The sequence below is a fragment of the Saccostrea echinata genome, unplaced genomic scaffold (genome assembly GCF_033153115.1).
Source record: "Saccostrea echinata isolate AGI-Se365-2 ecotype Australia unplaced genomic scaffold, CSIRO_AGI_Sech_v1 ptg000009l, whole genome shotgun sequence".
Classification (NCBI taxonomy): Eukaryota; Metazoa; Mollusca; class Bivalvia; order Ostreida; family Ostreidae; genus Saccostrea; species Saccostrea echinata.
The window spans coordinates 3,299,571-3,321,969 of NW_026889758.1; the positions used below are offsets into that span (position 1 = coordinate 3,299,571).

The window sequence follows — 22,399 nt, forward strand, 5'->3', positions numbered from 1 at the left end:
GTTCGGAAGTATCGAAAAGCAACCCGAGATGGCCACCTCCGGTTGGAGGCGGCGAATTCATAGTTTTCGTAAAGGCACTGGTTCTGAGGTTTTCCTGGCACATTAAATATCAATATCTTGGAAAAAAGCCTGGAAAATGTCAGACATTTCGGACTACCCAACTCCCTATAGTCAGTTAACTGTGATAAAAAAAAAATGTTGTTTGATAAGAGATATGCCTTCCCAGGTTCATTTCTGACAATAATCAGTTGGATAATTATATATCATTGTATTTGGCTATCACTGTGCTGCATAGTAAAAATTGATAACCTTTTACATTTGGGTATGCATCTCTTTTTCCTTTCAGTATATAAAAACCAAGAGTAATATGCGCACTGCACACCTTTGCATAAACACTATAGGAATAATGATATTCACAAAGATTTTTTTAAAAATAATTTACTACAGTGTACTAATCACTAGATAATGTGTAAGTTCATTAACAAATAAAGGGGGAAAATTAATAAGACCTTTGTACATGAAATCCTGTTGTCCTTAATACATTACATAATTTTTTTTTTATATCACCCGCAATATTGACCGTTGCTAAGTTCTGTCGCCCTGGAGGGCGTGGTTTCATCATTCATAGGGTAATGGTGATTTTTATGTCCTCCTTAGAAGAAGGGAGGGCGAATTGCTTTGCTACTTTTTGTCGGTCGGTCGGTCTGTCTGTCAGTCCACCAACAGTTTCCGTTCATTTTCTTTGCAAAGGTTGCACATACTGAAATGAAATTTGGTGTACAGATTTATCATAAGAATATCTAGGTCAAGTTCTGTTTTGGATATGATTGAGCAAATTTTGACAGTTATGCCCCTTGGACTTAGAAAAATTCCAATTATTTGCTTTCCGTTCTTTATCTCCGCAAAGGTTGAAATGAAATATATGGAGGTGCAAAGGTTGAGCAAATTAATTACTGATATATCATAAGAAACATGTTTTTGCCAAAGATGTGATGTAGAAGACTATTTCTGGTTGATACATCTCATATAGTACCGGTAGATGACCCCTATTGATTTTAAGTTCAAAAGGTCAATTTCATTTCCATAATGTATACAGCCCATAATAAAAGCTTGTGCACCCTATAATGTATGTCCAAGGAGGAGGGGGGGGGGGGGCATAAGTGTTTCACAAACATCTCTTGTTAACAATTCTTTCTCGTCGAATCAAATTCAAGTAATTTACATGAAAGTATAATATGCATACATGTTACACATTGTATACATATATACACATAGGAGGAAAATCAAAAATACATTAAAAAATAGATACAGTTGAACTTCAGTATCTCGAACATTGATATCTAGAATACCATGGGTATGTCGAAGTGATTTTAAAGTCCCAGGTTCTTATTTCTAAAGTATTATACCCTGGATATCTCAAATCCTCGGATATCTCAAAATATTTTCTCCATCGCGTAAAGTTTGAGATAACAAGGTTTAACTGTATTTCTAAATCTTTATCAGCATTTCTAGAAGTTTGAGCTTTAGTCTCATTAAAGATTAGTGATAAATGCACTGATGTATGCCTTCAAATGAAATTACTTCTTTCAGAGGGGCACCCTAACATAAATGTTTTTGACGACTTGGATCTATCAATTTTTTTCAATTTGTAGGACAAGTGTTTGGTCCCCTGGAGTTTTCAAGACGAGATTTAGCTGCCCTTAATATCCAGAGAGCAAGAGACCATGGTCTTACTGACTACCAGACAATTAGAGAAACCTTTGGCCTTTCTCGTCTGAACAGCTGGCAGGAAATTAACACCCAAAATAATCTGACTAAAGAGGTTAGGAAAATTCAGTATAATTACAATATATTAGAATAAGAGATAAAAATTTGGTATTTATATGTATGACTGGTTAATTGCCAGGACTTAATCATAATCTTTGTATTAAGGTGTTTAAATCTTTTGGTGTCTGATTAGTTTTGCTTATCAGCTGATCACAGATTTGTCCATTGTGTGTTGTGTGTTGGTCAACTTTTGTAATTTCAGCTTCTTCATTGGAACTGCTGAACCAATTTCAACCAATTTTGGCAAATAGCGTCTATGGGTTAAGGGGCTGCGGGGTGGGGCTAAATTATCAAAATTGATGCAATCTTTAAAAATCTTCATATTTACTCCTGAACTTCAAGCAGTCTAGCTGTTACACATAGCAAGACTGTAATATGCACTGAGCCCTTGAATAAATAGTGAAATTCATGGCCCCAGGGTCAGGGGTTCTGGACTATTGATCATATAGTGAAAATGCTTAAATTCTTTGAGAAAAGTTATTCCCCTTTGTTATTCAGTTACAATGATTTATCACTGTAAATAATGTAATACATTTGTAGAGGAAAAGAATTATACAATAATTTTTAGTGTACAGTAGAGTCTTGTTAATCAGGACATTTTGGTTATCAGCCAAATCTTAAATAATGCTGTAAGAACTTTTCAAGCTAGGGATGTATAGTGATGGGTGTGTCTGCCTGTCAATATTTTCATCTGTCCATCCCTCCATTCATCCACTCTATACATGTACTTTGGGGTACCCATCTCTTATCCACAACTCATGTTATACCACTGAATAAGATTTAATGAGATTTTCCTAGAATCTTTATTACATAGACTAAGTGCCATCATGACCTCCTAGTTTGCTTTTTGATTGGACACCATAGCAAAACGTGATCACTGCCATTCTTTTTGTGATATCGGGGGTACCCATCTCTTATCCACAATGCCTCCTATACCTCTAGAAATAAAATTTAATGAGACTTTCACAGAATCTTTATTACATAGTGCCATTGTGCACCTCCTAATTTACTTTTTGATCAGACACATATTTTGGGTTTCCATCCTTTCTACATTATTGGGGATACCTATTTCTTATTCACAACTTCTCCTATATCACTCAAATAAATTTAATAACACTTTCACAGAATCTTTATTACATAGTGCCTTTGTGAACCTCCTCCTTTATATTTTGAACAGACACATATTTGGGCTTTCCCAAAGCAAAAGAAAAAAATGGACTTTGCCATTATACTCGTATGGGGGTGGGGGCCTTGGGGTATCATTTTGTGAGCCCAAGGCTCACTGCAACTCTAGTTTTATGTTTAAAAATGTAAAATTTGGGCCTGTTGTTGACATATGCCAGATCAAATTATTCCACAAATTCTGAATTCTACAGAAGCCCACTTAGGACCTATCAAGAAATATTTTGATTTCCATGTAACAAATTTAATTTTCTTTATAATCAATTCTTTGGCTTCATTAAAATGAATTTAATCTGTTATAACTGATTTGTTGAATTTGTTATAAGGATATCTAAAATCTGTTATAACAAATTAAAGAGCTAGGTTCACTAACTCCATAAAATGGCCTGTTTCTATATATACCAATTAACTGACAAAGTTCCAGTGTTCCATTTTAAACATCAATATAAAGTAGAGACTTAGCTATTACTTTAGCTATTTATCTATATATTTACTATTGATTTTTGTTAAGCATAGACACAAATACTAACAGTTAGGTACATTATGTTAGGCTATTGAGGCTCTGCGACTTCTGTATCAAGGCTCAGGACTCAATGGAACATCACCAGAGGATGTGGACTTGTTTACTGGGGGTTTACTAGAAACAACAGATGATGGGCCTGGGGACTTGTTCAGGGTTATGATGGTAGAGCAGTTCTGTAGAATCCGAGATGGTGACAGGTTTTGGTATGAGAATTTAGACAACAAGTAAGTCATCACTGTAGATCATTTCTTTGTGTCTCTCTATTTTTTCTAAATACATGTAAGTCCTAATTAATATCTCTATTCATTTTATTAATAGAATCAGATTTTCTAGTTATGTTGAATTAATTGAATAATTCTGTCATAAAAGGGTATGTTTTTTAAGAAAATTAAAAATGTGTTATGGACACACCTTAGGTTACACTTGTCAGGTTTTTGTTGGATGGAGAAATTATTTTCAGCATGCTCACAAAATCATACCCCATTAACACCATTGACCCCATTACAATTCATTCATTTTTCTTGTGTAAATTACCTTGGATTAGGTCAATGACAAATTTTCAGGTTGTTGGTAATGAATAACGTACTGTATAAATGAGTTGCCTATGTTCTTCTAATAAAGTTCACATTGATTTTGTCAGGGACATTGAATTTGCCAAAATGATATTGGTTTAAAGTCTTATAGCATAACTTCTAATCAATCAAAAAAAATCTTAGAATAACAGCTTTGAGTGTTTCTCCACTACAAAGTAATGGATGAGACAAAATTTTTACACTATTTTGGAGTTGAACTATATTTGATTTCCCATAGTTATCACACACATACAAACCAATGCATGAGTGATATTTGTTCAGGTTATATATAGCACTCCGTCTGTGTGAGCCAATTCTTTACTCTGAAGTGTACCCTGACAATCATATACATGTACATGTATATACATCTGCTGAAGAAAAACCATACAAGTATTCATTTTCATTCAATATTTTGTAGAGTTTCTTCAAATTTCATTTTTGATCTATAACCATAATAATAATGACGTACTCGGCACTGGATGGACAGGTTGATTGCTGATTAGAGGGATTGATGATTGATTCTGACCTTTAATATATATGTAGAATCTCTACAATAAAAAAATTTTGGAACCCCAAAGTATCTATGTAAACATTTTATGAAGTAAATACATGTAATAAATGAATAAATTACTTAAATGTAGCAGTGTTTGAAGTACATTTTAAACTAATTTCAAATGTATAATTTTTGTAATAACAATAGAGGATTATTTGGATAATTGAAAAAGTTTTTTCTTTATCATTTTATGATGGAAAGTTCACTCTTAGAAGTACATTAATTCTGTTTGATTCTGTTTGTCACCATGATTCTATCTATGTGATCATGGATTAAGGACAAAAATCTTTGTGTCAATTGTGTGTTTTCAGTGTTTCTCTTTCCCAAAGTCATGGACCCAACATAAATTTAAAATTTTTCGTACTAGTGTCTTGAACTTCCCAGTTTTCCAGTCTGACCTTGAACTTGCATCAGTGATCTTGGTTTATGGTCATAACACATCTTCAGATCATTGACAATTTATTCTTATTATGACCTTTCAATGTTCCCCATTACAATAATATAAGTGACTCAAACTGCATGATTTTATTATTTTTTCTGCCAGTTATATTGAACCTGTTCAAATGATATTTTGTTGAGTTCATAACCCATTAAAACAAACAAAATACTATTTTTGTCATTGACCTTTACCTTGCTCAGATATCATGACAAAACAATGGGCCTGAAGAGGTCTTTGTCTGAATTCTATGTTTCTACATTACTTAGTAATATCCTGGAAAAAGTTAAGACTGAATTAATAGATTGATATGCATCAAAATTCAAAAGTGTATTGTATGGAAATATTAACTTCAAAACATAAGTTTCAATTTAATATGTATCAATCAGGCAGTTTGAATTCATTGTATAAGTTAAAAAGATTTAATTTGATCTGAAATAAAACAACCTATATTGTTGAAATAAACTAAAGCAGACTGCACATTTTAAATAATTATTGCATAATACATACAAGTAGACATTGTACTTATAAATGTTGGTTTTGAAATGTTTAAAGTTTGAATCAAAATTCTACATAAGTTTTTAATGACAGTAACACAAGAACTACGACACATTCTAAATAACTCAGTTCTCATGCATTAAATGATTCATAAGACTTTTATGATAGAGTGGAAACAAAACTCCAATTAATATACTGTAGATCACTAAATTTTCACTACACTTTTTTTGCGAGATTCTTGTTTGGTATTTATAAGCAAAACAAAATTTTCATGAAATTTTGGTTACTGCTCTATATAATCTTTCATTGTAGTAGAATAATATTATACATAGATCAGCATGAAATTTTTCGAGCAGGCAATCTTGCGTAATTATGGAAAAATAAAGTTCTCACGAATGAAGTGATTTACAGTATTGATTTACAGTATTAATTACAGTATTGATTTACAGTATTGCAGATTGCTTTATATTGTTATTGTATATTGATAATTTTTGTTGAATACACAGCCTGTATAGATGAGCTAACTTATGGACAAGATGGTTCTCACTCTTATCTTCTCCTCAAACTTTTTTTGTTGGAGTATAATAATTTTTTTTGTTCCAGCTGAACTCATAAACTCCTCACGGTCTTCTTTTCAGAATCTTCAACCAATCAGAAATAGACCGTATTAATAATGAAATCACACTTGGTTACATTTTATCTAAAGTATCCAACTTGAGAGTAGAGGGTCAAAGAGATCGCAATGGGGCCTTGGTCAATAGAAATAATGCAGATATACAAGCAGATCCGTTTGTACACAGAGGAACTAGTAAGTGAAAACGTGCCATCCTTGCAAGGTTATTTTTCATCATGTGTTAATATATTTCTTTTATCAACATCATAAAAACAATTTTGCCCCATTCAATATTTGCCCAAAAATCAGTTGCGTTAAAAAGAAATAATTCTTGTCTCATAACATTGCCCCATTTTGAATTACATTGAGTGAAAGAGGCGAGAATAAATTTTCTTTATACACCTGGAAGTGTCCGGATTGCTTTTCATTTTATGAAACTTTTTAGAAGAAATGATTTGACAGAATGGGTCTGAATGTTGTGAAGTTTAGTCTTCTCATACCTTCAGGGGAAAATGAGTTACACAATTTATCAATTTTCATATGAAGCAAAGCTAAAGCAAGATTAGACAATTAAGAAGACATAAACACTTACATGTGTAATTGTCATTTGAAACAGATGATCCTTGTCAGCAGCCAGCACAGTTAGATCCCAATGTTGCTCCACAACCTGTCCCAGGTAGCAATACCTCAGCCTCTCTGTATCTGATAGAGAACTGCACATCATGGCAGACATTCGATTACTTCTTTGGAATGGATAGCAATATTTCTTTTCCTTTGACCTTTATCTGGATTGGACTGGTAGTGCCAGGTAGATATAAAGATTTACATTCTACATCTAATGAATAACACTGAAACTGTGGACAACAATGATATCACATCAACATTGACAATAAAAAAGACAATGAATTAATGAGATAGGGTTTATATTTTAAACACTTTTTGGATTGATGAGAAGGTGGATATATTTGAACTTTTTTATTTTCCTTTATAGCAACAATTGGAGTGATGCTGCTAATGGCCAGACAAAGGAAGAAGAAAATGATGGCTGCAAGAAAGAAGAAGGCTCATACTGACAAGTCAACAGATCCAAATACCTTTAATGGTTAGCTTCGATATCTCTACACTGATTACAAATGCTTAAAACCAATATTGGTTAGTCTAAATATGTTCCTCTAAGACAAAAGAAAGCTTGTACTGACAAATCAACTGATCTAAATACCGTAGAAGTGGTAATTTAATTTACGCTTTGTACACGGTCGCAAATTTTCTGCGGAAATTTGTCCGAGCATACTTAAAGTTCAATTAATGCATATAGAGGTAAGCTAAGAAATCTGTGTAAATATGAGGGGTGATCAAAAAGTTCGCAAACTATCTCTATATTTACAAAATCACAATTTAGATCAAAATGAAATTTGGCACAAATATAGTCATAAACATGTTTTATAAATAGCAAGTAATGTTTTGCGCCATGTTTATGATGTCACAGTGTGAAAATAACGTCAATATGTAGTGACTCAGTGTGACAAAAAATGTTGAATCAGTCGTACTCGAGCAATGAACGGCTGTAAAGTTTAACATATATCTCAGAAATTCCTTTGAAGTAGCATATAATGATTTGTTGAAGGTTAATGAAGACAAAGGACTTGCTAGAAGTTTAATGATTAATTTGATTGATTGTTTTAGTGAAGGAAGGAAGATGGTTAAAAATGATGTTCATTCTGGTGCCCAGTAAAAGTAAGGTGGGAAAGAAATGTGTCCTTAGTTGAACAAGATCTCCAAATTTCAGTGGAAAAAAATAGATGAATATCTTAACAATAAAATAATAAAATAATTAATGAATCCCTAAAATATCATTTACCTTAGACTTTAAACATATCAGATATGATAAAAAGAAGGTGCCCATACTACCAGTAAATCCACAACGCACCCAAGACAGTCTAAGGTTTTGATAGTCACAATGCTCATTCTGGGAAAGGATATCCTTCTCCACCCATCCTATTCCCTAGAATTGGCCATTTGTGACATATGGACTGTTCTTGTTATAAAAAAAAATACCTACATGGTAAGAATTATAAAACTCAGAAAAATCTTTAAGCTTCTGTGAACAGTACGCTACAGAGTGTGTCACATGACCACCTGGACCATGTAATTCACACATGGGCAGAACGGTGACAGATGTGCATTAAAATCGGAGGGGACTACTTTAAAAAATAATAAACATTGAAACCTAATCTTATTTCTTTTATGGAAGTAATTCAATTAGTTCGCAAACTTTTTGATCACTCCTCATATATATCTACCTGTGGACTGAGCAAGAATTGTGATTCTGCAGAATTTTAACCTTTGGAAAAAGTACATTTATAGTGCATGTACCTCTACTGGTCAGCTTCTCAGCATTGATAACAAATGTCTAAATCTGATTAAAGTCTCAATACATTTTTGTATGTAATGACTTTATGTCTCTATAGGAAATAGTGCATCTCTATTAATCTGTGTCATACAACAGAATATATAAATTGTATACTATGGAACTGGTAAGAAAATCTAAATTGATAATATATAATAATTTTTTTTCTTATTGAACTGCATGCAGCAATATAAAACAAGATGTGTTTGTGAAACACTGATGCCCCCGTATGGCAATATAGCGAAGGTTAAACTTTCTCAAATGCAAATCAAATATGTTGGTACCCAAAGTAAGTTCTTGTCCCGAGGAATATACCTGTGAAATATGAAAGCCCTAGTAGCAACCATTTAAAAGATATGGAAAAGGTAAAAAATTTTCAAAGGTAAGTCAAACATCAAGGTCAAGGTATAATGGTCAAAATTAATGCTGCCCAAGGAAAGGCCTTCTCACAAGAAATACACGTGAAATATGAAAGCCCTAGCACCAACCGTTCAAAAGATATGGCCAAGTTTAAAGTTTTTCAAATGTAGGTCAAATTCCTAGGTTAAGGTCAAAGGGTCCAAATTGTTGGTATCCAAAGTAAGGTCTTGTCACAGGATTACATATGTGAAATATGAAAGCCGCAGCACCAACCATTCAAAAGTTGTGGCCAAGGTTAAAGTTTCCCAAAAGTAGGTCAAACTCCAAGGTCAAGGTCAAAAGGTCAAAGTTGTTGGCATCCAAAGGAATGCCTTGTCACAAGGATTACCCATGTGAAGAATGAAAGTCCTAGCATCAATCGTTAAAAATTTATGGCTAAGGTTATAGTTTTTCAAATGTAGGTCAAATTCCTAGGTCAAGGTCAAAGGGTCAAAGTTGTTGGTATCCAAAGGAAGGTCTTGTCACAAGGATTACATGTGAAGTATGAAAGCCCTAGCACCAATTGTTCAAAAGTTATGGCAAAGGTTAAAGTTGGGTAAAATTTTGTAAAACTAGGTCAAACTCCAAGGTCAAGGTCAAAAGGTCAAATATGATGGTACCCAAAGAAAGGTCTTGTCACAAGGAATACACATGTGAAATATGAAAGCCATAGCTCTAACCAATCAAAAGTTATGGGCAATGTTAAAGTTTTTGCGGACAAACAGACAGACAGACGGACAGACAGGGCAAAAACTATATACCCCCGAATCTTCGATACGGGGGCATAAAAAGGGAACTAACTCTACAAGCACAGAAACAGAGATTATTTTGCTTTGATTTTTTTAGCATATCTTAAATCTGAATGTGCATTTTATTAATGGAGACTGAATACATTAAATTGAATGTTCAAAGGTGAAATTTAAGGACACAACTTCAATTTTCCATGTTTTATACATAGTTGTGGAATGGGTTGGAAAAAAGGAAGGAGAAAGAAATGTTGTCATTAAATTTGACAGTCAGAGAAAGAAATTACATGTTAATGACAGACGAGGAAAACCGCTCCGAATGATTGACCTTCGTCCAAAGCAAGCCTCTACAGGCAAGAGTATTCGCCTCTGGAATGCGGATGACCAACCTGTTGTGTCTGTTAGAGCTGATGGAGAAATTGACTTGGTATGTCATAGGTTTATTTAACTTTGTTTTCCCAACTAATTACTGGAAAATATTACATTTCTTTTTTTTTTAGCTACAGGATTGGAAGCAAAATTTGAATAATGTTATCTTTTATTTAAGTTTGAACTGAAATTGAAATCAGGTGTAATGGCAAATAAAAATTCTTTCCTTACAACACTCTAAACAGTACTTATTTTTAAGAAGTCATATTTTCCTTTTGAATACTTCTACAATAAATTTTGAAGTTATAAGATTTCCCTGTTGATATAAGTAGATATTTACTTGTAGAAAACATTGATTGATTTCAGAATTTAAGAATACCAAGATACCTTGTTTTTCAGGTGCTGAGGTTTGCTGACTTAGAGAGGAAGTCCCAGTTTTCATCTAAACTGAAAAATTTTGCTGAGGGGATTGGAGCCAACTACTCTACTAACAATTTTGCAAAAGCAGAGCTAATTTTCAACAGTGCAACAACCAAGGAAGATAGACAGAAATTGTTAGACAAATTTTTTAGAGTTATCTGTTTACAGGTAAACACTTGTATCAGGGAAACAAAATCTTGTTGAAAATGATAGTGAAAAATTAAAAGTGAGAATCCTTAGATTGATTAAGTCTCTAAGCAATTTTCCTGTTTGTCAGGCATTTAAAGACAAAACCAGCAAAGACTTGGATCTAGAAAACTTGGATCATGAAACAGCGAAAAAGATTGCAGAAATACAACTCACCCGTACTGAGTTTGCAGAGGCCCTTGGTCTGAAGCCAACTTCCATATTTGTACGAAACATGTTCCTGTTGGTTGACTCAGACAGAAGTGGTTTTGTCAGCTTCAGAGAATTTCTGGACTTTTTTGTTGTATTGTCATCCCGTAAGCATTTTTCTAACATACACTGAAAAAGATTGCTTTTAAATGTTTAAACATTTTCATACTTATGCCCTGTTCACATGGAGTGTTTAATTCAAATTAAATATAATTACTCTGAATTAAATGTGAACCTCGTTCACATGGGGAATTTAATGCAAATTAGTTTAATTAGAATTAATTAACTGCGCATTAAATTACTTTGCATTAGCTCGGTGTGAACACTAAGCGAAGTTTTGATTCATAATACCAAGGCTTTTGCTTTTGTACAAATGTTCTATCTAATATAACTATAATGCTTGGATTCACTTCATTTACAGCTTGATAGAGGAATTACATAAAATGATCCAAAATAGTGGGTGAAGTCCACTCATTCTTTTAATATTTTCATCTTCTTCAGAACCACTGGTCTAATTTCAACTAAATTTGCCTTTTAAAATATCTTTGGTTGATGGAGATTCAGATTTGTTTAAAGGAATGGTCATGTCTTTTGTAAGAGTATTACAATGCAGATTTTTTTTTTTAAATGTTAAAAAAATATTGTGATGTCATTTAAAAATCTTCTCAAGAACCACTGAGAAATATGAGAAAATGTATTAGTAAAACTTAACTCCAAGCTGCCTTATGTAGACTGTAGATTCAAATTTGTTTTCAGAGTGCTGCCTCCTAGGTATTCATTATATAACACTTACTCCATTACAGAGGATGCTGAAAGTAAGATTCATTTGATCTTCAGCATGTATGACATCCAGAGGAGAGGGAAACTATCAAAGAAAGACTTCGCTAACATGATCAAGTGAGTTCACACAAATCCTTTTAAGAATATTGTGTGTAATATAAAAGGGTGCTAATTTAATATATAATATGTGGTGTATATACTGTATACACATGCATTGTGGTGGATGCATGTTGATCATTTATTTTAAATGATCATAGCTAGATGTTAGATATTTTGTTTTAAAATAAGTTTCTGACAGAAATATTACCAACATCTAGTTTTACACTTACTAAAAACGCTGAATTCCTGAGTTTCTCCTTTTACAGGTCACTTCTGGATTTGTCTGATTCATCATTGGATGAAAGAAAGATGGAAGAACTGGTTCAGTCTATGTATAAAGCGGCCAATCTCAGTTACGGAACAGATATTACTTTTGAAGACTTCAAGCGGATCTTTGCCTCTGAAGAGTATGCTGGAACATTACAAAAGGCTACACTGAATTTGGATGGTAAATGTTATAGTGATACCAATAAGACTGCAATGAAAAACAAAAATGGTTAAATTTCATGCATTGCATTATTTCTTTAGGAAGTACATATGTATCTGTAATGTTCCTAACTGTATTCAGCAATTCTCTCATCAAGAGACAAACTTATTTGAAATGTACTAAATAAATCATTACTGATCACAAGTAACATACTCATATCTGTAAACTGTGAAATCATTTGAATTCATTAGGGAGGTGGGGGGTTCAATGTTTGTGGGAAATCAAAAATCTGACTGGTTCATGGGTATGTGATATCATGGATAAATTGTTTATATAGAAGATTCAATGAATCAATATGTTGACAAAGTTATGGCTCATGGGGATGTAAATTCGTGGGTAAAGGTGACCCACTGAATCCACAAACATTGGTCTCCCTTTGATCTCACAGTATTTGGTTTATGAGAATTTCTATTTTTTATCTGGATCTAAATTGTTCTGAGGTATCTTTAGCTTTTTCACTGTTTGAGATGATATTTAAAAGAAAAAACTTTATACACTAGGTGTAGGAGATTACGGGCAGCAGCCAGTCAAGCAGTCTGCAAACACAACAATCAGAGCAAGGAGGGCCACAATATTAAAGAATTACACACAGTAAGTCCAAGGTCATCTCTCATAGTACACATAAGTCCAAGGTCATCTCTCATAGTGTTGTCATTAAAGAATTACACACAGTAAGTCCAAGGTCATCTCTCATAGTGTTGTCATTAAAGAATTACACACAGTAAGTCCAAGGTCATCTCTCATAGTACACATAAGTCCAAGGTCATCTCTCATAGTGTTGTCATTAAAGAATTACACACAGTAAGTCCAAGGTCATCTCTCATACTGTTGTCATGAGGATGAAATTAAGTTTCCTAGAAGAAAGTGATAGGGTATATAGGGGTGTTGAAATGCTGTTTACGTACTGTAAACCAACTTTTATTCATGTGTGAGAAATATCCATGTATCGCGACTTACTTTAGCTCTTGAATATTTATCGCTGTGAATCATTTATTTTGCTTTGTATTCATAGGGGATGTTTCCTTAGTTGCGAAAATTAATAGTCCCAGATTAATTTTAATCGCAAAAAAAAATACGCGAATAAAATTTGGTTTACAGTAACTGAATGGGACTAAAAAATGCAACATTTCAGAGAATACAACATTTAGATCAGACAAGTTTAACTGTGGAAAGAATTTTCTAGCTTTAAATTAATAGTTGAACACTCTTAGTAACATAAAACAAAATTAACTTTGCAAAATGTTTTTCTATATATGTACATATATCAACATTTGATGATGAAATCAAATTTTTAGTTCCATATCTGAATTAAGATTAAGATGTAAAAACAGAAGGGGTTACATTTTTATACAATGTACACTTTTTACATCTGAAATTTGATTTTATTGCTGTAGTTAAAAAAAAAAGTAATTAAAGTTTGATATAAATCTTCAGGAAAGGTGCAACAAAAGGAAAAGGTTTAAAACGCCAACAGAGTGTAGTCCATGTGACGACCCATCAGACCGAGTATCCTAAGACACCGTTTGCCCAGAAGATGTACGAGATCACCAGTTATATCTCCTACAACCGTCTAGAGATCTTCTGGGGGACTCTTTTTACACTGGTTCTAATTGGAATCTTCCTGGAAAGAGCTTTTTGTATGAAATTTTAGAAAATTTTGTCATTTTTTAGAGCAGAATAATTGTCTTCATTGGTTTTTGTTGAGATGCTGAGTCAAGTTGAGTCATCTGAAAGGAGGGATTAAAAATTAATGATAATTACTGTATAGTCATTTAGATTTTTTTTTTCTTTTTTTTAACTTCAGCACCAGTCTAAAATATAGCTAATAGGACTCATTTTTTCACTTCAAAAACACTCTATAATATGTATTTACATATACTGTAAACCAACTTTTATTTGCGTGCGATAAATATTTGCGAGTTTCGCGACCTACTTTAACTCGTGAATATTAATCGCCGCGAACCATTTACTTTTCTTTGTTTGTGTAGAGAATGTTTCCTCAGTCACGAAAATTAATCGTCGCGGATTGATTTCAAACTGACGAATCGTGAATAAAAGTTGACGCGAATAATAGTTGGTTTACAGTATATTCTATGAAAATTATCAGTTTAACAGTTATGTTTTTTGTTAGATTACTCTTTTGAACGTGAAACTGGTGGACTGCGACGTATCGCTGGTTATGGTGTGACAGTTACCCGAGGCGCTGCCAGTGCTATGATGTTTACTTATTGTTCTCTGTTGATTACCATGAGCCGAAACATGATTACATTCTTCCGAGAAACTTTCCTCCACCGATTTTTCCCCTGGGATTCCATGCATGCCTTACACAAGTACATAGCGTACCTGGCCTTATTTTCTACATGTAAGACTCCTCTACTAACATAGCTCTAAATTTAAATGAAACATTTTTGGAGCACATTTTTAATATTTGATTTTATAAACTGAATATTAATTTACGCTGATTTCTATTCCTCTTAGTTGTACATGTCATTGGTCACGGAATAAATCTGTATCACATTTCAACTCAAACATCAGGAGATGCTAACTGCTACTTTATGGAGTACTTTAGAGCGTATGTATACCACTGTCTGTATTTTAACCATAATTAAACCAACCTGCCTTTGTAAGCAGAGTTTTCAAACTGATTAAAAGCATAAAATAATGTAATGTAAATATTTCTTTTAAAATAAAATTATCTTTTTCAGGACACATATCCTAGCTTCATTCCACTACTGGGCTTATACAACAATAACTGGTAAGTTAAATCTTTTTGTAAAACATAAACAAGACCATTAATATCAGAGTTGATCAGAGTTATTTGAATTAACATACAGGTAAGCATGATTCATCAGGTGTGGAACCAGAATTTTGTGAGGAGCGCTATTGGATAGTGAGGTCCCCTGGGGTTAAGGTCAGTGCCTGGTGAGGGGCATGGGGATTCACGAGAATCAGCAATAAGAGAACCACACTTCAAGATAATGACTCAAATTTTACCTTAGTTTATAAAATCAATGTACAACAGTGAAAACTTTCTGAACCTTTTTGTGTTCTTTTTTTAGATGGTTGCACGCCAGGAGCTCCCCCGTTCTGAATTTGCCCAGTCATATCATATTTTGCTGCAATTTTAAAATTTGTTGACAACATGTACTTGATTTTGAATTTTATGTTGGTTTCAGGTCTTACAGGAATAATACTAACCTTGATTGTCATCGTTATGTATGTGTTTGCCACGCCTTATGCTCGTCGCAATGCCTTCAATGCCTTCTGGGGTACTCACAGTCTCTACATCTTTTTGTACATCTTCATGATAATGCATGGACTCGGACGACTAGTACAGGCTCCTATCACACACACTTATCTCATCGGACCACTCTTTATATTCATCATTGACAAGCTAATCAGTATCAGTCGTAAGAAGATTGAGTGTAGGGTGGTCAAAGCAGAGTTGCTGCCTTCTGGTAAGTTGCATCTGCACAACTATTATTACATTTTTTTAGAGGTAGATTTTGTGGTGAATTGTTGATGGAAAAAAGTCTTTGCATAAACATTTAAGAATTTAAGATAGCTGATGAAGCTGTAATTAATTTAGTCTAGTTTGGCTGTTGGGTTTTGTGTGTATGTTTGTGTGCTTTATAACTTTTATTAATTTTAAAAAAAATTATGCCATTTGTACTGCATTTGAAAAGCTTATTGTTTTATATACTTTATAAGAAAATTATTTAATTTGGTTTTTTTTCCCAAAGATGTCACAGCACTAGTTTTCCAGAGACCCACAACATTTGACTACAAATCTGGTCAGTGGGTCAGAATCGCCTGTCTGGAGCTTGGGGAGAATGAGTACCACCCCTTCACCATCAGCTCGGCTCCTCATGAGGAGTATCTCAGCCTCCACATCCGAGCTGTGGGCCCCTGGACCTACAATCTCAGAAATCTGTATGACCCAGACAACCTGGAGGGAAGATCTTCCTACCCGAGTGTAAGTGTCTTTTCAGTGTCAACATCTTTTAATTGAATGAAGGTTTTCCTCAAATTTTATAACTAAATCTAATTAATCCAAAGTATTAGTGAGAAAAAAAAAATCATGTACGAAAATTTTTTATAAATTTTGAAAATACGTAATTTCACCAGTAGTGCTACTTGTGAAATATGCGATTATAAATTGCTTGTGCATATTTAGGAATCTGCAGTACTTTTCAAACTAGAAAATATAAAATTGGATCAAATATGTGTTACAGTATAGTATGTAATTTGGTGATTTTAATAGTTCCATTTTTATTACTATTTACCCTGAAAATATGATAGAAAAATCAATGAATAAAGTTCTTGGTTTACAGGTGTATGTAGATGGCCCGTACGGAGAAGGTCACCAAGACTGGTACCGATATGAAGTAGCTGTGTTAGTAGGAGGTGGAATTGGAGTCACTCCATTTGCTTCCATTCTAAAAGACATCGTTCACAAATCCAAGATTGCTGATCTAAGATTCCCATGCAAAAAGGTTTGTAGAATAGTCTCAAGTCATAAAAAATCTTAACTAAAATCGCGAGACCTTAACAAGTGTATTTTCTGTGGTTTATCCAATTTTTGCAGAAATTTGCAGATGGGGCAAATCTGCAAAAATTGCAATTGCAAAATATTCATTATATAAAGAATTTACCTGTGATTTAATCTATTAAGCTTATAACCGTATGATTATAAATAAAATTAGTTACTGAAGATTGAAATAAATGTAATGGATACTAACTTCAGATAAAAAAGCAGCAAAGCTTATTTTTGATTGTGATTCTCCCTGAACACGGCCAATGTGTCAATGTTGTATCAAAACACCTAAAACCTTGCAACGTTCTACTAAATCCTTACTATCCGGTAGTCTTATCTTTAAATGTTTTTTTTGCAGATTATATTGCATCCACAAAAATAAAAAACGCAGAAATTATTTTGTAACCTTGAAGGAGTCAATAACTGGTATATATACCGGTAGTATCCCTATATACCCCCAAAAAAGCTATCTCCCCTTAAGCATTTTTACATGCATTGTTAATAAATGTAGGATAATTTTCCTCCATGCTCTTGTATAATGAATTATTTGATAAAGATTTACAAATCTTCTCCAGGTGTACTTTCTGTGGGTGACTCGTACACAGAAGCAGTTTGAGTGGATGACGGATATCATCCGTGAAGTGGAGAATGTGGATAGCAAACAATTTATGGATACTCATATATTTGTCACACAGTTCAAGGAAAAGTTTGACTTGAGAACCACTATGTTGGCAAGTACCATTTACTATAATAACATCTGATTTTAAAGGTAAACTACAAGGGGTTATTAAACAGTTTGTAGACTGCTGGCTGGTGCCATAAAAAGTACATCAATTTTTTTTAGGGAGTGGACATTGACAATGTCATTAAACCCAAAGGCAACAGCATTTATGTCTTTTGTATGATAAATCAACAAATAGCTAACATATCAAGCTAAAATTTTCTAATTTCTTAAACTTTTTGTTTGTTTGTTTGTTTGTTTGTTTGTTTTGTTTTGTTTTTTTTTTTTATAAATTTTGTGTGCACAGCCTATGCTGTTTTGATTTTATCGCACTTGTCCTAAATTTTATGATAACCCCTTGTACAGTCCTGTACATTGACACAGGAACTGCTAACTCATTGTTAACGGTAATTAAATGTGTTAAAGGGAGGTATATTTTTTTTCCAGTACATCTGTGAACGTCACTTCCAGAAGGTGGCAGGAAAGAGCTTGTTCACCGGTCTTAGTGCAGTGACTCACTTTGGTAGACCAGACTTCCAGGACTTCTTGAAATCAGTGAAGATGGAACATCAAAATGTATGCAACCAATTTCTACCTTTGCTACTAAAGGTTATCAAGTGCCACAACTAGATTTACATTTCATATTGACATGTTTACTTTCAGGTTCGTAATTTTGGAGTGTTCAGCTGTGGTCCGCCAAACATGACCAACAATCTGGACAGTGCGTGTACCAATCTAAACAAACGAGAAGGGGCCACCTTTAATCATCATTTTGAAAACTTTTAAATTCCATGTTTCAAGTTGGGTCAGCAAGAGAATTCATAAGTCCAAAGATGCCATCCTTAATATTTAGTTTCATGAGGGAATTGTGATAATCTTTTTTCATCCTGCATTGATATACAGACTCTGTCATATCATGATTGAACAATATTTTTTCTTTTGTGAAACAAATAGAGCAGAGAACTTTGTTGGAAAAAAAACTTTAATGATTAACATACAGAAATTAAGAAAAGAGAAACTACTGCAATTCACTAAAACTGAAGAAAATTATCCAAACATCTACTAGAATTATAGTAGTACTGTATATCAATTTCTATTCAATGATAATTAGATGAGTTAGATTTAAATGGAATTTTTATACGCTATTCTCATAATGATAATGAATTTATTGTCTTTTGCTCAGGAAAGCTTCCTTCAGGAACATCAAAGTACCATTTATATAAAACATGTCCTCAGCAACTTTTGAAATCTGTTGCAGTATTTTGCTAAGTTTCGATTCCACCAGACTATCATATAGGACAATAAGACAGTGATTATATCTAGACTGGAGAGGAATGTGTTCATTTAAGTTATCATTATGACTATATAATACTGATTTACCTTTCATCATTGCTGTATCTCTGTATTTATAAATAAATATATATATATTTATAAAACATGGACATTTTAGTCACTGGTTCTTACATTAGCTTTATGGTCAGAGACCAGAAGAGCAATAATTATGTGATAGTAAGATGTCTGTCCATCAACAATTTTTCAAAATTCTACTCCTCCTACAGTTTTAGTCCGATTTCACTAAAACTTTATGAACAAGTAAATTATACTAAGATAGTTCTTCTTTACAAGTTTTTCTGTGAAATTCTTTTAAAATGCTACTCCACCAACAGTTTTGGTCTGATTTCAATAAAACTTTTATACAAGTACAGTGCACTAAGATACATAATTTTGTAGCCCTATCATTTGGTTATTTTGACAGTGTTGCCATAGTTACTAAAAATAGAGATTTTCTTTGAAATTCTTTACAAATACTACTCCTACAGTTTTAACTAGTTTCACTAAAAACTTTTTACACAGGTAGCTAGACTACACTATGATAGATAATTCTGTTTATTTTGATGAGTAGTGTTGCCATGGTTACTAAAAAAAATTCTGTGAAATTCTCTTGAAAGACTACTCCTCCTAAGTTTAGTCCAATTACAATCAAACTAACCACAATAAGAAACTAAATTAAGGATCATTATTCAATTTATTCCTGTTGCCATAGTTTCAAGTTCAAGTGCTACTTTTCTCTTCCTATGCTATAAGTACAAACCAGTAAAGCTACAGTCTTGTCAGAGACTTTTGTTTTTGTACCCCTGCTTGAAAAAAAGGGGGGGGGGTATAGTAATGGGAGTGTACGTCCTTCCACTTTTGGGTACCCACCTTTTATCTGCAACTCCTCCTGTACCACTGAATAAAATTTAACGAGACTCACAGAATCTTTATTAAACATTAATTGCCATTGTGCACCTCCTATTTTTCATTCTGATTGGACATGTAGGTATTTGGGGTTTTTTTCACAGCAGAACCTGGATACTGCCATTCTTTTTCATAACATTGTGGTTACCCATCCCTTACCTGCAACTCCTATACAACTGAATAAAATTTAATAATGAGACTTTTACAGATCGAATCTTTATTACATAGTGCCATTGTGGACTTCCTATTTTTCATTTCAACTAGAGAGATATTTTGGGTTTCCCATAGCAAAACCTGCCATTTTTTCTAAAATACCGGGAGTACCCATCCCTTATCTGCAGTTTCTCCTTTGGATTTGGAATTTTTCCCAAGAACCAATTTCTCCAAACTTACTACAAAGCATTCATGGTTGAAGAGAATTAAAGTTTATTCAAATGAAAGGCCACATTCTCTCTCAAAGGGAGATAATTAAGAATTAGTGAAAAATCAAGGGCATCTTTTGAAAAATCTTCTCAAGAACCACTAGGCCAGAAAAGATGAAACTTGTGTGAAGGCTTCATTAATACATAGTCTAAATTCAAGTTTGTTCAAATCATGACTTTCAGGGGCAGGTCGGGCCACAATAGGGGATCTAACTTTTAAATAGGAATATATAGGAAAAAATCTTTAAATATCTTCTCAAGAACAGCAAAGCCATGATTAGTCATATTAGAATGAAAGAATCCTCAGGTTATGTAGATTCAAGGATGTATATTCAAATCAAGACCCCTGGGGTAAGGAGGGGCCAGAATAGGAGATCATAGTTTTACATGGGAATACATAGGAAAAATCTTCTGAATCCAAGATTAGTCATAAAAATCAGTTATCCTCAGTAAGTGTAGGTTCAAGTTTGTTCAAATCACCCCCTTTGGGGGTAGGGTGGGACCACTTACATATATAAACTTTTCGGTACTGAACTGATTTCTGCTTTTCTCTAGTCATAGTGCTCAGGTGAGCAATGAAGCCTATGGGCCTCTTGTTTTAGCTCTCCTGGTCAGAGACAAGAAGAATGACGATGATAAGGTATCTGTCATCCATACATCTCTTTAGCTGTTTACCTTTTGACATAATACTTCTCCTACAGTTTTGGTTTGATTTCAATAACTTCGTACTCATGTAGATCGATACACTAACGTGGCCGTAGGAACCGGGGGCACGTTTTTTTTTACTTGTTAAGGAATTTTTGGTAGTTGATAGTGCCCCACCCCAACTGAAAATGTATGGCTGTGCCCCCCCCCCCCCCAAATGAAATTGCTTCCTACGGGCCTGACTAAGATACATAATTCTTTATAATATAAAGTTTATATAGGTTTTTGATTTCCACGAACAGCATTGCCAGGTTTGATTTCAATTATAGGCTCTAAACTCTATACACACGTAGTGTACATCAAGATACATAATTCTGTGTTTCTTCATTTGGATGAACATGTTTCAAAATACAGCAATTTGAAAGAAAAAAAACATTGCACCAGGGATATAATTTTGTGTGTTCACTCACAGTACGTCTAGTTTTTAGTAACCATAGCAACACCGTTGGTCGCAACTAAATCCATATTATTAATGCAATGGAAGTGAGCAATACATTAATTGCGCGATTTAATTGAACTAATTCGTTTTAGTTAAAATGAAGATGGTGATAATTCATTTCTTGTGTTGTTTGAATCATTGCTCTCTTAAACTAAATTAATCCGCGCAACAATGGTTAGTATTCTTAAATGAATTGATGAAATCTTCAAATATTTAAAGATATCTTTAAAAACTTGATTTTATTTTAATATGGCGCTCAATAAATACGCTCAACTGCACTACATATCGTCATTTTGTAGATAAAGACAACTGTACTACATATCGTCATTTTGTAGATAAAGACAACTGTACTACATATCGTCATTTTGTATGATAAAGACAACAGCACTATACATATCGTCATTTTGTATGATAAAGACAACTGTACTATACATATCGTCATTTTGTAGATAAAGACAACAGCACTACATATCGTCATTTTGTATGATAAAGACAACTGCACTACATATCGTCATTTTGTAGATAAAGACAACTGCACTACATACATGTATCGTCATTTTGTAGATAAAGACAACTGTACTACATATCGTCATTTTGTAGATAAAGACAACTGTACTATACATATCGTCATTTTGTAGATAAAGACAACAGCACTACATATCGTCATTTTGTATGATAAAGACAACTGCACTACATATCGTCATTTTGTAGATAAAGACAACTGCACTACATATCGTCATTTTGTAGATAAAGACAACTGTACTACATATCGTCATTTTGTATGATAAAGACAACTGCACTACATATCGTCATTTTGAATGATAAAGACAACAGCACTACATATCGTCATTTTGTATGATAAAAACAACTGCACTACATATATGTATCGTCATTTTGTATGATAAAGACAACTGTACTACATATCGTCATTTTGTATGATAAAGACAACTGCACTGCACATCGTCAATTTGTATGAGAAAGACAACTGCACTACATATCGTCATTTTGTATGATCAAGACAACTGCACTA

The 22,399-nt window shown here is 33.5% G+C and overlaps 1 protein-coding gene across 1 annotated transcript in view; it reads left to right on the top strand.

The window, feature by feature from the left end:
- LOC133181624 (dual oxidase 2-like) overlaps nucleotides 1-18,633 on the top strand; it is a 30,706-nt gene extending 12,073 nt beyond the window's left edge. Inside the window, exons 11-31 of the mRNA XM_061316172.1 lie at nucleotides 1,653-1,822; nucleotides 3,560-3,756; nucleotides 6,230-6,399; nucleotides 6,821-7,012; nucleotides 7,196-7,306; nucleotides 9,969-10,183; nucleotides 10,525-10,713; nucleotides 10,823-11,048; nucleotides 11,745-11,838; nucleotides 12,087-12,268; nucleotides 12,808-12,898; nucleotides 13,742-13,944; nucleotides 14,439-14,669; nucleotides 14,786-14,879; nucleotides 15,013-15,062; nucleotides 15,484-15,765; nucleotides 16,051-16,283; nucleotides 16,642-16,803; nucleotides 17,420-17,575; nucleotides 18,013-18,141; nucleotides 18,229-18,633. Coding sequence (XP_061172156.1) covers nucleotides 1,653-1,822; nucleotides 3,560-3,756; nucleotides 6,230-6,399; nucleotides 6,821-7,012; nucleotides 7,196-7,306; nucleotides 9,969-10,183; nucleotides 10,525-10,713; nucleotides 10,823-11,048; nucleotides 11,745-11,838; nucleotides 12,087-12,268; nucleotides 12,808-12,898; nucleotides 13,742-13,944; nucleotides 14,439-14,669; nucleotides 14,786-14,879; nucleotides 15,013-15,062; nucleotides 15,484-15,765; nucleotides 16,051-16,283; nucleotides 16,642-16,803; nucleotides 17,420-17,575; nucleotides 18,013-18,141; nucleotides 18,229-18,351 — 3,500 coding nt within the window. The 3' untranslated portion in view covers nucleotides 18,352-18,633. The remainder of the gene's footprint in view (nucleotides 1-1,652; nucleotides 1,823-3,559; nucleotides 3,757-6,229; nucleotides 6,400-6,820; nucleotides 7,013-7,195; nucleotides 7,307-9,968; nucleotides 10,184-10,524; nucleotides 10,714-10,822; nucleotides 11,049-11,744; nucleotides 11,839-12,086; nucleotides 12,269-12,807; nucleotides 12,899-13,741; nucleotides 13,945-14,438; nucleotides 14,670-14,785; nucleotides 14,880-15,012; nucleotides 15,063-15,483; nucleotides 15,766-16,050; nucleotides 16,284-16,641; nucleotides 16,804-17,419; nucleotides 17,576-18,012; nucleotides 18,142-18,228) is intronic.
- The last annotated feature ends 3,766 nt before the right edge of the window (nucleotides 18,634-22,399 follow it).